Here is a 15851-nt window from a genome sequence, read left to right on the forward strand (position 1 = left end):
TGAGTTGAGGCTATGATAAAAAATCTAACGACGTAAAGAGTTGGTTAAATAAAATAAAATAAAATACACAGCTCTCAATACGCCGAAGTACCAAGCAGCATCAAGGTCTTTTTGTCGGCACCTTCACGGCCTGTCAAGCATTCCGAGAAGGACGATAAAATAACACGCGCTAAGTCAGACTTGATCGCCAACTCGCAACGCCAGTGGTATAAATGAAGCCGATGCGCTGTTATAATACTTCATCAGTATATCTCATAAAACAAATTTCTAAGAGCGCCATCTACGACCAGTCCTTTTGCATCAACCGAAAAATAGGATTTGCCTCGCAAAAAAATAATAAAAATCCATGAAAATCGTTAACGGTTAAAACTAAAGTTTATACGCGCAGCTCCATGAGAATTTGCTGTGAGAAATGATTTGTAACGGAGGGAATATGTAATCGGATTTATGATTTGGAGGGGAACAGTAATATACGACGCATCGAGAGGCCAGGCTATATGCACATCTCGTCGACGTATAAAGATTATACGTACATCTCTATTCCATCTCCGCAGCCAGTGCGATTAACCACTTTCCCACCACGTTACGTATCGCGCGAGCATTCTGACATTACTCATTTGCAGCTGGCGGCTTTTTCACGCAGCTGTGAACGCAATGTGCGAAAGCTCAGTTAGATTCAACTATCTCATTGTCAGAGATTTACGCCAATGATATATACATGTGTTCATAATATAATTACATCGAATCGAATAAGGTGTTCCAGGTCAATGGAACTTCAGGATCTTACAGGATTGAGTTTGGAACAAAAAGGTTCCTATAAATATAGGAAGGACTTTGTTAAAAAGTTGTAATAAACTCTCTGTATGTAATTAGATTAGTAATTACAATCAAAATTTAATAAGAACTTTTTTATGTTTGCAATGTTTGCACTACGAGTGTAGTGTTTACACAAAGATCATCAAAGGTGGTTTTTTAAATTTCTGCTTTTTTCATTGTTTTGAGCTTATTTTCTTTTGAACGCCTTATCAGAATTAAATAAAATTGGTTGTATAGTTTGTTATTTAATTCTATTCAATTTATTTATTTTTTTTTTTTTTTATGTATGAAGAGTTTTGAAGTTATTTGTAAAAATCATCAAAAAAAACGTGATTTTTCGAAGTTTATTAGCTACAATTTTTAAACGAAGTTTCCGGATTTATGTTTATAGGAAATTTTTTTATTTCAAATTCAATTTCCTATAAGACCCTAAAGTTTGACCTAACCTGAAACACTGTATATTTTTATATATTTTCTTTTCTATTTAATATAAGCTATAATTTTTTAACGAAGTTTCTGGATCTATATTTATCTAAAATTTTTTGTTCCAAATTCAATTTCCTATAAAGTTTCACCTGGTTTGAAACATCCTGTATATTTTTCCTCTTGTTATATATCTTCTTTTCTGTTTAATATTAGCTATAACTTTTTAACGAAGTTCCCGGATTTATGGTTATAGGAAATTTTTTTGTTCCAAATTCAATTTTCTATGAGACTTCAAAGTTTGACCTAACCTGAAACACCCTATACATTTTTTCTCTTCTTATATATTTTCTTTTCTATTTAATATTGGATATATCGTATATATAATATATGAAAGAAACATTTCTTATTTTTATGTGATATTTGCCGACCGATAGTTTGAAGGTAAAAAGAAATATGCGGGGATTTCGCGTTGCGATCGATTCGAGGTTAAGGCAGACAGCCTTTAAATCCGAACATTTTTGGAGATCCAACGTGCCCGTTCGCCTCGCATGATCGGAAAGAATAAATAAATCGTAATGTAAATCCCCATAAATCCTTCGTACGAGCCGCCATCGCATTTACATTCAACATACACCCATAAATTTTTATCGACTGCATTGACGAACTGGCGATTCTCTCCCCAGAGTCCAACAATGGACATAAATTCCATGGCGCCCTTTGTCAGGATACTTCCATTCTCGCTGGGGACCTCCTTTTTATACGCCAGGGCGATTATTTATACCCGAACTGCGGGAAGCGGAACCGATCGCGACGATTCATCATTTAATAACCTTCGTTATCGGAAAGGAATATTCCCGGATTAAAATTTAATTTAAACATTAATCGCGAGAGATATCGCGGATGCTCCATCGATCTCCCAAACGCTTCGCGCAAAATTTTAAAAATGACGGGACTCTTATCAGAGTGGTCGCGCTCGATTATCGATATAATGAATCTACTCTTTCGCGCGAGCGGATAAATTAAATTTTTTTTCATCGTGACAGTCCGTGCCTTGAGCTGTATGCTAATCATTAAGAGCTGCGCATTTGAAGAATAAAAACGAGCTGTGACGATTGTCATCTTATTTACAATGAACACCGAGATGCACGCGTGGCAATTTATATAATAGCGTTTACTTCTCGGGAGTTTACAACGAAATGTTATTTTACAAGGAATGTTGGAATCAAGTAATTTTATGGTCGCTTCGAAAGATTCTACTGTTTCCTTTATATGTTCTATTTTCTGTCGTAACGATGAGTGCATCGCCTTGAAAAATGTGTCAAGAATAGAGACCAAATAGTCTGATAGAAAATGAGAAAATCGTGTAAAATAACATGACAGGTAAACTAAATATAATGACGTGAAGCCAATGCAATACAGATTAATACAATCTCCGTTAAATTACATATGTAATCCTTATCGCTTCATATTAAACAATTTTCTCGATAAATAGTTGTATTTATTTATCGATTTTCTATATTAAAGGTAAAATAAATTCTGCACGATCTTTTATTAAATATTGTTGATATTTTTGCAATTCATATCTACAATCGTTAAGGAAGCGGCAACAAAAATTATTTTCCATTAAAAAATTCAAATCATATGTTATAAATAAAATCATACTCATCATTACAATTCTCATTTCTCTCTCTGTATGAATATAATTAAATATATACGAAAAGCAATTTATAATTTGAAATTATAATATTAAGGGGAAGAAATTTTAAATAACAAACATTAAAATTAAAATTATATATATCATCTAGTAATATAATATAGATTATTTATAAAAAATATTTAAATTTTTAAATAAGATTGAACTGTTATAATTGCAAAAAAATAGTATTCAGCAGATTTTCAATACATAAAGTGTATATAAAATATATTTGACATATATATGAAACATAAATCATATTATACAGTAATCAGCTGATTATTATAATGATTCAACTGCGATTTGCGGAGGTTGAAATCTGCTCTTGGAATAACATCACGTATCACGATATTATAACAAACAAAGGAATTTTATTATAGAAATCCCTGAGGAAACAAACGACGCGGATCATCTCACCCAAACGACAGGTACATCACGTATTGCAAACGAAACCACATGCAATGACGTCAGTCACGTTCCGTGACCATGAAAGTGCAATAAATGGTGTGTAGTATGAACAAAACATGTCAACGATTCATCGATCATATGAGAATGTGTCATATGTGTGAGCGCGTCAATTCCTGTCATTAATCAATCGTGCAAAAAGTTGGTTTTGTAAATAAAAATAATATTAAATTTATAAATGCACACACAGTGTTATGTGTATGTGTTATTTTCATGAATCGTTGCACAATTTGTTGTTCAGAGATATAAATATAGATTTTTTTTAAATATTATTTTAATGTTTATACGTTGATTTTATTATTTTTTATTCCTAAACATATATTTACGTATATATATTACGTTTGAAATGATAAAAATGTAAACAGAGATGTAAAAAATAATTTATAACAAAATGGAGAAAATAACTTCTTTTCCGAGCGCACAATTATTAAAAAGGAGAGTAAACTTTCACAATCGATGCAATCAGAAATGTAAATCGCAGATGAAAGAGAAATCGTAGATTTGAAAGTTGTATGTATGCGCCAAAAAAAAATAAAAATAAAGATAAAAAATCACATAGTTATGCCGCGAGTTTGATGCGAATCACGCGGGTGTCATTCTCTTTATATTTTTGAAGGAACTATATGTGTGAAGTTAACACATTAAAATAAATATAAATTTCATTTCAGACACCGAGAGAAAAAAACGTACAATAAGCGAGGAAAACATCAATAAACGCCTTATAAATGAATGAAAGGTAAAGTTAAATCAAGTGACCTTGAAATACATAAGCGCGGAATTATTTTCTCCCTATAACGTCAACTTCACATCGCACGATATTCGTTATCGGTACTATTCACACCGATATTACGGATTGAATCAAACGAGATGACAAATGATAGGTAAACAAAAACGAGCACTAAGAACGACTGGAGTCACTGTATTGATACAATATGAACGTATACAACGATCGACGACACGTAGATATCACCGTGGAAAATAAAAAGCTAATGACACCCGCGTACATTAATAAGGACACGCACGTAGCGTGTTTAATGAGAAATTCACGGCGTGACTCACCTTGACTGTCGGCGTACGCAGGAACGACGATCGCGAGCAGCAACACCAAAAAGACCAGCACCAGTTTGCACCGCACTGTCGCACTGCCACCGCTGCCGCCGCCGACGACGGCGACGGCGACTCGTCGGAAATCGCGCGCCATGTTCCTGAGACTCGGACACGGCTGGCTGGTTGCTAAACGCCGTTGGCCGCGACTCACGCGAACGTCATGACAACACGGCTCCTCGCACACGCCTTCTTCGCACGTTGACTGTATCGCGTCTGTCGCTCGCGCGTGCACACACCACACTCTCGTTACCGACCACCCAGCCTGACTGACTGACACCGTTCCGTTCGGTTCGCGCCGACCGTCGTGACAGCTCTGAAGTCGGCCGCGACCCCCACTCCCACTCCCGCCGTCGACATGTTGGCGTGAGGAGACGAGGTGGCGCGGAAATAACCGAGAACACACGATTGCGAGCGCGCTCGAATTTAAATACGCGCGCAATAATTTGATCGCTGATGTGATTTTTATAATAAAAAAATTGATTTTTGTAAATTGAAAAAAAATTTTCAATGTTTACACGTCGAAAGAGAAAATAAAATATTGATAAATCCGATTCCTAGTTTACTACCATTTTCCATTATCTGAAAGAATATTACATTTTTATTTCTTAAATAAAGCCACATATATATTATAGTGTTAAATGAAATGTAAATCAAAATATATTTTTAAAAATTGAAAAAATTGTCGATAAAATTTGTGCTTCGTATATAAATATTTTGATATGTAAAATAAATATATTAATTACAAATCCATGCTGGATAAAGTTTGTATTTGTGTATACATATTTTAATAATTAATAAATATATTAATCATAAATTTATATTTGCTCAAGAAACTTGTCTATACATTTTGAAGTATGAAATAAATAAGAAATATGTTAATCGATGTGAGATTATTTTTTTGTGCGGCAATTATATATTTTCATATCAATACTTATTGCATAAAGTTTTGTGCAATAAGCAATAATCTCTTTAGTTCATAATATTTAAAAAGATTGAAAGAAATCTTCAAATACAACGACAACAAATGGTTCTAATACAAGTATTGATCAAACTTTAGGGATGGATGGTTTGAATCCACATCGTACTGTAGCAAGTGAGACTTTCTAAATCAATTGAAGAAGGACTGTTATCTGCTTCCTACGATGGAAAATATGCAAAAAGAATTGACGAAAAAGATTGTAAACGAATGTAAAGTGAAAGAAACACCAGTAACTAAGGATCTGGCTTCGTTTTTGGTAATTTAAATATTTAATAAAAGAAATATTACTGAAATACACTTTGTCTCGAAGCAATGCATAAACAATAATTACAACTTTCCGAAAATAATTCTAGCTTTCCCTGTATCAATTAAATCCAATATATCGAATAAAAGAAAACGATGAGGAGAACAATGCGAGAGTAATCCAAGCGATAGTGGAGAGGCTATGTGACCAAAGCAAACCCAGTCTGGTAACTCTGAAAAATCAGCTGTATTTTATCAAGCATTATAATGATAGAGGTAAAGAGATTTTTTATTCGTCATTTTTAAGTTTTTATTTTATTAATTACTATGTATTATGCGCGCTTTCATATTTTCTCCAGATGAAACTGTCAAAAAGCATCGATTACGACTGCATCAAAAGACTGGACCTCTGGTTGCCGAAATTTGCGAGACTACTAAATTGGAAAATGAGAAAGATACGGAAAGATATTATCAGAAAATAATGGCAGTGATAACGCTGCTAAGCGGTCTCGGAAGTCCTACAGTCCCCTCGGTTCTAAGGTATTTCACACAATAATAACACACACATATTATAATTTAATAAAAATTTAAAGTTGAATAAAATCAAATAAAATATATTTAGTTTTTCTTCTCCTTGATTATAGAAAATTTCTTATGTTAATTGTCACATTATTATGGCCAATGTAAAAATAATTCTCATTATATCTAAAATTTGCATTTATCAAAAATTGTGCCAGATATTATATTTAAGAATAATTGATGAAATTATTATGCTTAAATCCTCATAGAATTTTTGATGAAAAAAGATTAATATGCCTAATAATATCACAAGACATATTTCACATTAGAGAGGTTTCGTTAGCGATGCGGAGCGTCGTGAATATTTCTGAATTGCCAAATTTTGTAAGTTTCTCAAAATCGGAAAAAGAGGAACAGTTGATGGAGTTGATGTGCATAATCGCCGGAATCCGTTTGTTTAACAGAGATCGTCAACGCGGCGGCGAAGGAATCGACGATCGTAAGAGCACAATGGGTGCTTTCCACTTAATGACTCAAGTCGACACAAATCTCATTCTATCTTCTTTCAATACCAGTGAACAACAAAGATAGAATAATGCTTGTGTCGACTTGAGTCACTAAATGGAAAGCATTCAATATAACTATTAAATTTGAATTGAATAAAAGAAAAAAGAAAAAAATATACGCACGCTTTTGCCGCAAACAATTATAATAACAATTGCTTTCAGTGCCCAGCATCCTACAAGAGGCTTTAACGAAGACCCGTAATTCTATTCTTGAAATATTAGAGCCACTAATGGCCAAGATATATAAATTTACGGCTATCGTGGAAAACGCGATTACGAAAAAGACGACGTATGATCTGGAAGAACACATTAAGTGGGCTGTTGAGATGTTAACGGCTTGTCGTCAGCAAGAGATCTACATTCGGTACTTTCCGAAAGAGACCACGTAATATTTAATATGCGATTGACATAATTTTGAGAATGATCTCGTTCGTAGAAAGCTGTTGAGCGACGTGGAGCAAAGCGAGAACGCAGTGAACACTCTGACGGATCGTTTTCAGAAGCGGCTCTCCAAACTGTACGATACTGTTCGGTACAAAACGGCTATTCCCACGGATGAAATTTACGTAAATAAGCTATTGTTAAATACTAAAAAAAATAGATTGCAATTAATGCACAGCATAATTACAATATTTTGTTAACATTCCGACTTTTATTATATATCCAGGAATTGAAACACTTATAGAATCTCTTCGATTTCGCTTAAATTTTAACAGTTTCGATTAATATTTTCCTATTTTCGTATAAACATCATAATTGTTTCAATAAAGAAATGCTCTCATTCGCAAAAATTTTTCTTCTATATAGCAGAATTTTTATGTGATGGAATATAATGATATATAATCTGCCTATTAGCCACAATTTATTGATCTAGCGGATATATGGATGGGTTTGCAAGATGAGAGGATCATTTTGAACAGCATTAATAATTTCCTTTGGGAATTACAGACTTTGAGTAATAAGGTATCAATACATTTATTTACAATATTGATTTAAACATATTTTTTTTTTTAATATGTATTCAGCATAATATATATTTCATAGATTGTAAATACCTACGATCAAAAGCTGGATGACATAGCTCAGAATATGGATATTCTGACTGATGCTGAAAGATTGGAACAGTCTATGGGCAATTTAATAAGTAAAGATTATTCTTATTTCTATAGACTGGGATTTATATTTATCAAAAAATATGACAAATATATTTAAAAATAATTAATTAAATTATTATATTATTACGATTGTTTAAAGTAGGATAAATCTTAAATTAAAACAGATATGTTTATTATTTTATTTTATTTTGACAGTATAAACATTACATTTTTTCAGCGGAATGTGGAAAATGTTTAATATATTATCCAAATGTCACGAAGGATTTTGACAAGATTAATTTAGAGGTAAAATTACAATTAAAATAGTATTTATATATATATATATATATATATATATATATATATTTGTGTAATTTTATAAGATTAAAAAAATTAATACATTTGTATATGTCAAAAGATTTACGCGGTTTTATTCCAAAAACTGTATGAAATAAATTTTCACGTAATTAAAAAAAAAAAGTATACCAGTTTCTAGGATTTTGTGCATGGACATTCGCCACGGCCAAAGGAGCTTTAATACCGGGAAATCCAAACAATGGTGTGGCAAAATGGCGAGAAAAATTTTACGCTTTCAAATCGCCCGAAGCGGCAGCTAAATTCGGAAAAAATCCCGACAGGTACTTTTGTTTGTAGATAAAAGTAATCCGTGGTTTTTTTTCAACACCGATTGTTAATAGGTATATTTACGAGGCGCTCAATTTTATACGCAATCATCCGGAATATATACATCTGTTTCAATTGCACGAAGAAATTGAAACCATGGAAAGTCGAGAAGAGTGAGTTGATGATCGTATAATCGCACTTTCTCGTGCATTTATCTGCCAATGAGACAAAATATTCATTAAAATATTTATTTTCCACAAGAATCATGGAGATAGGATTGCAATTAAAAGTCCGTCATGATCAAAAGATTCAAACGGACGTTCACATATTACCGCCTTATATTGATAAAACGTATACGTCCAATGTTTGGGAACTGAGACAAAGAGCTTTGCACTTGGTCAGTCGAATTTTATTAGCCTTATTAGAAAATATTATAGTAATATATTTTTACAGTAATATATTTTATATTTAATATATTTTTACAGTAATATATTTTTATATTTCACTATTAACATATATATATACCTATATATATATATATATATATATATATATATATATATATATATATATATATATATATATTCTTTTTCTTCTAATAATAGTAATTTTTTTAATAGTATCCCATATTTCATTTAATTCATAAAATGTCATAATATATAAGAATATATAGGTAACATATTTTATGTATGTGTTGTTATGTAGCACATACCTTGCTTTCTGTTTTTTCTTAATTCTGTAGATGACAAATGTTTGATTTCACACATGATAATATTTCAGGCAAACATAAGTCGTTGCGTTACTCGTAGTACGCAGACATTCAACATACATGGTGTTTACGTACAAGTGAATCCGCCTCGGGATAAGGAAGTTCAAACTAGAAGAGATAACTATACAAACACAAAGAATCTCAAAACGTTCATATTTGGCTTGCGGGGCAGACGGGATGACAATCAACATGTTGTATCGTTTTTGGAAGAGGAGCTTGAACACTTATAAAAAAAATTTAGTAAAAAGTCGTTCAATTTCTTAGATAATTATGCAATCTTGTATACATATAAATAAATATTTTAATGAGTGACCCACACTAATCACAGAACAAAAAATATAAATATTGTTAAAAATATATTTTAATAGAATTACATATTTACAGCATCGTAAATAATCAATAATACATGCGATTACATTTATTTAGAACATTATTAAAGGATTATATCGGATAATGTTCAGAGGAAATACCAGGAAATAATTGAAATAAATTACACGCAAGACGCAATTTAAAAAAAAAATGAAAGCAATACTCTTTTTAATGACATTTCCAAATACATTTCACGGAACATTACAGCTTAAACCATTTTTTTTTTCTTTTTAGAAAACACAATATTAGGATTATAATTTATTATTCCGTGCGCACATGTTTTCCTCGCGTATGTATGCTTTCGTTATCGCAAACTGTAGGATTTCATTTGTGTGGCTTTCCTCGTGGTTTAGGCCAGCATTTCTTTAATTTATATTCAAAATACACGAATTTTACACATGTCGAAGCTCGAACAGACGTATGCGGTTAAGAATCCGCACCTCGCTCCGTGAGCCTATTTTACTTCCTACACTTCAACATTGCGCCAGTGACCGCTGCGCGCATTGTGACTTTTAATGTGCTTATATCGTACTTTTCAATGAATATATTGTTTTACCATTAGATCTTAAATGTTAGATTTTCAATTTTTACACCAAGAAATCTATATTACGACAATAATTAGTAATTACACGATAATACAATTAAACTTTGCTTACATTTTCATGTGTAATAATGTAGCTATTATACAGAAGAGGTACAGGATGATTTTTCGCATAGCTTCTCTCTTTATTTTTCCGCATTTCTTTTAAACATCCACACTTTTTTTGGAGATGAAATCTGTCGTTATGTTGCATCCAGTATCACCAAGAAGCATTTTTTTTTAAAGGGTAAAACAAAATGACAAGAATATCATGCGGTTTTTTAAAAATGATTATTGATATAATACAAAAAAGATGGGAAAAAAAATGTTTGTCCATATCTTAAATATATTGAAAGCAACTGTGCCACATACCAATGTGATAAATGTGTCAAGTTAAAATAAAATATAACTTCTCAAAAAACTTACTTTCAAATTTAAACATACTCTCTCTCACTTCTTTCTAGTTCATTTAAATGTCATTGTTATAATGGTGCGTCGTGTTACCGCGTTTGGAGTAAGATATTATTATTAATCATGATCATACAAATAATATAACATTTATTTTGAATTAGATGACTTAAAACCAGCTTATTGACTATTGGCCACTGTAATGTATTCACATTTCGAAATGATCTGAACGTCCATGGTAATAATTGTCCCAATATTAGATAAAGTCATTGGTAATCACTGGCAATTATATTTGTCACGCATTATCAAAACGTTATTCCTAACATTTGTTGGAAGTCATATCTATAATATCTATAAGAATCAAAGTATTGTAATAGTCAATGGGACAAAACGATTACGATGGGCGGCAGAATACGTCGGAATGGTATAAACATGGTCTAAAGTCTTAAGTCGCAAGAAATACGTTTGTGTTTCATGTATATATATATGTATGTATATCGTGAGAAAGATGGAGAGGTGCACGAGACGCACCTTGGAATATGTTATATATATGTATATAACTTGTCATAGAGATCGGGATTGAAATATGATTTAATCTACGAAGTGATTTTTGAGGTATTTCATCATACCGAAAGTTCTAAAGCGTTTTACGCCGATGACTTTCATTAATTCCTCATCACAAATTGCAAATTGTTTATTTTTAGGATCCTGTAAAAACCACAATCATTTTATTAGCAACATATGACTTTTTATATAAATATTATATATATATATATATATATATTATATAGCTAATATGTGACTTCTAATGTACAATCAAATTGATAAGATAAAAAAATTTCATAGCATGAAAAATCTTAGATAAGTAATGACATCAATGATGATACTTACATAAAGGTTCCTTTCTTTAATGATACTCCATACTTTTTTCACGACTTCATGTCGAGCCATTTGTTCTGCGCCGACAACCGCGGCGAGTTCTGGAGATAGCGTGATGGCGCGTGTATAGCCACCCCCTTTGCCTTTGCTAGCGCCACCTTTTTTTGCTGCACTTCCTGGAGCCTTTTTGTTTTTACCCCAATCTTCGTCACTATCACTGTCGCTTCCCTTCTTTTTTCCTTTCTTTCCAGGCTTACCTACAAAAAAGTTGACATTTTTTTAATAGAATCTTAATGCAAAATAATTTAATAATAAAATATATAACCAAAATATATTTTACTTTTTTTGGGTGCAACTTTAGGTTTCTTTGGGCTATACTCTTCATCGCTGGCATCATCATCACTAGCGCTTTCTTCATCATCGGAAGAGCCCTTCGTTTTACGTTTGTTAGGAGTCTTTTTAGCAGGATTTCGCTTAGCTGGTTTTTTTTCTTCCTCCTCCTCTTCTTCTTCTGATCCTTCTTCCTCCTCCTCTTCACCATCTTCGGATTCTTCACTAGCAGCCTTTTTCTTTTTCTTTCCTCCATCTTGCTTTTCTTGAAGACATTCCATAACTAAATCGTCGACCTCTTTTTTCCTATAAAGAAGAACACAATTTATTAATATATGTAAAATATTAAAAATAGAAATGTGTAAACCAAAATGTGCATGTCAGAGAAGGAACGAGGTGGCAACTTATATCTAATTATTATTTCAGTTCCACTCAGAAATTCTCTTTTTTTTCTTGGACAATGAGAGACTCTCTTCTGCACTATTTTATAGTGCACAAGTGCCTATTATATGTCCGCTATTATTCAGTTATTATTCACTTCTAACAATAATATGAATATTTAATTAAATGCTTGTTATATTAAAAGTTAAATTATCATAGTAATATAATTTCATTCGTAGATTTATCATGCACATGATAAGTTATTAAGTTAAATTTTATGAAGAAACGATTCTCTTCTCTATTTGAAAATACATATCTTGTATAAATATATTGTTTTAAGATATGAAAAAAACAAAATATTTTATGGTAATTGCTTGCATATTTATGCTAGTTTTTATATTTACATTATAATGTTTTATTAATATATAACTTATAATTAAAGTTGATTTACATTGATGACATGACAGAACATGTGATATAAGAAATGTTCTTTTAATATATGTCAACACAAACATAATTACATTAATCTTGCATATATACATATATAAAAACAAAAACAAGGAGGAATGTATAATGATTTTGTGAGAAAAAATAGTCTTTACATGTCATTACAAATCTCCTATGAATAAATATATTTTATATATATTTATGTAATAGGGTCTTGGATCTTATTATAAAATATAAATAATCAATTAAAAATTAAAACCACTTCTGCAATTCTGTTATTTTTTTATATATATGTAAACACATTCTGATTTATCGTATCGCATAACATAAATTGACTATTAATGACATAAACTGAAATAAACTGAATGACATAAAATGAAACAAAAATATTTACAATTGTAATCACATTTCCTACTCATCGCTTACCTTTCTATAAGGTCAATATCAAGTTTCTCCTCGATTTGTTGCCTCACTTTCTTAGCAGACATTGTAGTAAGATCAGCATCCTTAAGGATTGCTAAACAGAATTAATAAACATATTCTATTAATACATGTGCATCCAAATATTTTATCTATTTTAAAATATTAATTTTTTTATTTATTTATTATTATTATTTATTATTATTATTTCATTATTATTAAGAAAAATTCTGAAAAATCCACAAAGTTTTTAACACTAATACCAAACATAGTCAAACACATTACACAATTCTTGTTCGAACTATCAATATTAATTATGAAGTATGAGTTGCAGAGTGTTTTCCTACAGAATTACTTTATTCATCATTCAATTTCTATCATTATTTGAAAGAAACAACGCAAGGAAGAGAGCAAGAACACTGTGAAAAATAAATTAAGAAATACATAAGCACTTATTTATTTCTTTCCCGACATCTGCATTCAAAAAGAGCAGCAAGAATATACGCGTCTCCATTCATTTTTCCGCGCGTACATGCATGGCGCGCTCGCGCGCGCGCGTGTGTGTGTACGATCTGGGATATAGTACGGTTTCCCGCGCGTCGGGGGATCTAGTAAATATCGAGCGCAAATGGCGGCCGTGGCGCGCGCGCCGGCCGTACCGGTCATTGCCGATCGGAGACACTAACGGCAAAAGATATCTCTGCAAGTACGCGACGAGGCGACGACGTGACGCGTGGAACGGGACGCGGAGGGATTTTTCTCCGCGCGACGCGGTCGATCGGCCGGCGCATTGATTCTGGAAAAGATCGAAAACCGCGAGAAGACGAAAGTAGGCGCGCGCGAGAGAGAGAGAGAGAGAGAGAGAGAGAGGAGAGCGCGAGGGAGAGATAAGGAGCGGAGGGAATGCGCTCTCTCTCTCTCTCTCTCGCGCGCGCGCGCGCGCTCTCGGTCGATTCTCGCCGAAAATCTCGTAACGAAAAAATATGCGCGCGCGCTCGCGCGATGCATCGTTAACCGCGCTCGCTGTGTAATTTACAACGGGCGAGTCGCGATTGTAATGGCGAGAGGCAGCGCTCTTTTACACACCGCGACGAGAAAAGACATCAAAACTGACAAATATCTCTCGGAGCGGAGGAGCACGGTAACGGACGATGATGCGTGTATGTATGTATGATGTATGTATGTATGTATGTATGCGTACGTATGTGTGTATGCATGTGTGTGCGTGCGGTGGCGGTTATAACCAATGACTATCCATTCGGCGATACGCGAGGCGCGCAAAGGAGGGAAAAAGGGCAACGCGCGCGCGCTCGATTGCGATCGACGATGAGCGTAATCTTCCTTTCTTCAAAGGAGATTCGCTCAGGAATAAGTACTTTTTTTTTTTCTTCTATCTACCACGACGCAAAAATGCGTCGTGACGCGATGCCGAGAAGCGTATACGCGAGAAAGAGATTGGCGAAAAAGATGACGAAGAGAGAGAGAGAGAGAGAGGGAGGGAGAGAAGGAGAGAGAGAGAGAGAGAGAGAGGAGGCAACGAGGCACGAACGCGAGAGAGCGAGAGCGATAGGCGCGCGCCACCACACACACTCGAGACGCGTCATGTAGACGGGCCGCCGCCGAGGACGGGGCGAGAAAAGCTATCTTTTTATAGCGAACGAGGAAAAATCCGACTTTTCGCCTGGTCACCGAAGTGGATGGTCGGAAAATCCGGAGCGGATTGCACGGGCCGTCCATCCGGACGATCGCGCCGTTAATCCGATACGTAGGTGGCGAAATACGGCGAACCCGCGGTTGTAATGGCCGGCGTGGGGCACGCCACTTGGGCACATACGTGCGCGCTAAAGACGTCACGTCGCAAGAGCAAAGAGCCCGATTTCGCCCGTATTGGCGATGCGGCACGAACGCGCAACGCGAGCGCACGACCGAGATGAGACGGATTCCGGGATAATCCCGCTCCGTAATCGCCTACATCGCGCGATATCGCCACTTACCGGTGATCTCCTTACGTAGCTCGTCCTTCGAGATATCGGCCATGGTCGATGCTACTCGCTGTGCGTGCTGCTGCCAACTGAGCCTATGCCGGCTGCGGACTCCCGTAGCGTCCGTTGGTACAGTCCCCGCTGGCAGCGCACCGATACGCGCGCGCGTAACGCTCCTACGATCGCGAATAACTCGAGAACACTCGCGCGAAAACGAATACTATATACACCAAATCGTGTTAGTTTTTTACGGCCGACAAGTTTCTCATGACGCCCCACGCGTAATTCGGCGATCCGAGTGTGCCAATTCGTCCCTCGCTCGCCGCTCAACCGGCCTACTTTTCAGCCTGACTGTACGTCAAGCGGCCGCTCGTGGCTGCCGGTGGCGTCCACAGTACAGTCCGCGCGTGTCGCTTCACGGCGGCGCTTCCGGAAAAATCACTTTCGCCGTGCGATAACTTCGCATCGCGGACTCCAATACGGATACTATATACACCGAATCGGGTCAACTTTTTTTTCTCTACAAATTTCTCATCACGCCCCTGGCGCAATATTGCGATTTAACGGCTCGATACGCGTCCTTCCGACGCGAGCCGCGCGAGAGTTTTGCTGCCGACTGTACGAGCGGTAAGCATACTCTGAGTTTCGTAGCGTCGAGCGCCTAGTCGCGTCATATGACAATCAGTATCTGCATGTTCCAGGGATATCATTGAAATAATAAAAAAAAAAATTGGAAGAATGTACACAAAAGTAA

The 15851-nt window shown here is 34.8% G+C and overlaps 3 protein-coding genes across 3 annotated transcripts in view; 1 reads left to right on the forward strand and 2 right to left on the reverse strand.

Annotated features, from left to right (window-relative positions):
* The window catches only part of LOC126850665 (uncharacterized), a 101285-nt gene extending 96479 nt beyond the window's left edge, over window positions 1-4806 (reverse strand). The window contains 1 exon segment of the mRNA XM_050593888.1: window positions 4460-4806. Within this exon segment, the coding sequence (XP_050449845.1) occupies window positions 4460-4601 (142 nt within the window). The 5' untranslated portion in view covers window positions 4602-4806.
* Window positions 4807-5649: 843 nt separating this feature from the next.
* LOC126850681 (cilia- and flagella-associated protein 206-like) lies at window positions 5650-9954 on the forward strand. Its single transcript, XM_050593919.1, has 13 exons — window positions 5650-5742; window positions 5840-6005; window positions 6089-6269; window positions 6578-6747; window positions 6977-7178; window positions 7251-7380; window positions 7670-7777; window positions 7859-7958; window positions 8147-8214; window positions 8398-8546; window positions 8607-8705; window positions 8794-8929; window positions 9313-9954. Exons 1-13 carry the CDS (start codon window positions 5650-5652, stop codon window positions 9529-9531), a joined length of 1821 nt encoding a protein of 606 aa, XP_050449876.1. The 3' UTR covers window positions 9532-9954.
* LOC126850698 (uncharacterized) lies at window positions 9809-15260 on the reverse strand. Its single transcript, XM_050593947.1, has 5 exons — window positions 15110-15260; window positions 13122-13212; window positions 11878-12173; window positions 11550-11794; window positions 9809-11366 (listed from the first exon to the last, which is right to left on the reverse strand). The coding sequence occupies exons 1-5, from the start codon at window positions 15150-15152 to the stop codon at window positions 11250-11252; spliced, it is 792 nt and encodes a 263-aa protein (XP_050449904.1). The 5' UTR covers window positions 15153-15260; the 3' UTR covers window positions 9809-11249.
* Between the last annotated feature and the right edge of the window lie 591 nt (window positions 15261-15851).

Source organism: Cataglyphis hispanica, chromosome 6, assembly GCF_021464435.1.
Source record: "Cataglyphis hispanica isolate Lineage 1 chromosome 6, ULB_Chis1_1.0, whole genome shotgun sequence".
Classification (NCBI taxonomy): Eukaryota; Metazoa; Arthropoda; class Insecta; order Hymenoptera; family Formicidae; genus Cataglyphis; species Cataglyphis hispanica.

Coding starts and splice junctions, on each gene's coding strand:
- LOC126850681 (XM_050593919.1), top strand. CDS start 5,650: ATGGAAAATATGCAAAAAGAATTGACGAAAAAGATTGTAAACGAATGT. Junction 7,381..7,669: donor TTCCCACGGATGAAATTTAC/GTAAATAAGCTA, acceptor TCTGCCTATTAG/CCACAATTTATTGATCTAGC. Junction 8,547..8,606: donor TTCGGAAAAAATCCCGACAG/GTACTTTTGTTT, acceptor GATTGTTAATAG/GTATATTTACGAGGCGCTCA.
- LOC126850698 (XM_050593947.1), bottom strand. CDS start 15,152: ATGGCCGATATCTCGAAGGACGAGCTACGTAAGGAGATCACCG. Junction 11,795..11,877: donor TAAAGTTGCACCCAAAAAAA/GTAAAATATATT, acceptor ACTTTTTTGTAG/GTAAGCCTGGAAAGAAAGGA. Junction 11,367..11,549: donor TTAAAGAAAGGAACCTTTAT/GTAAGTATCATC, acceptor TGGTTTTTACAG/GATCCTAAAAATAAACAATT.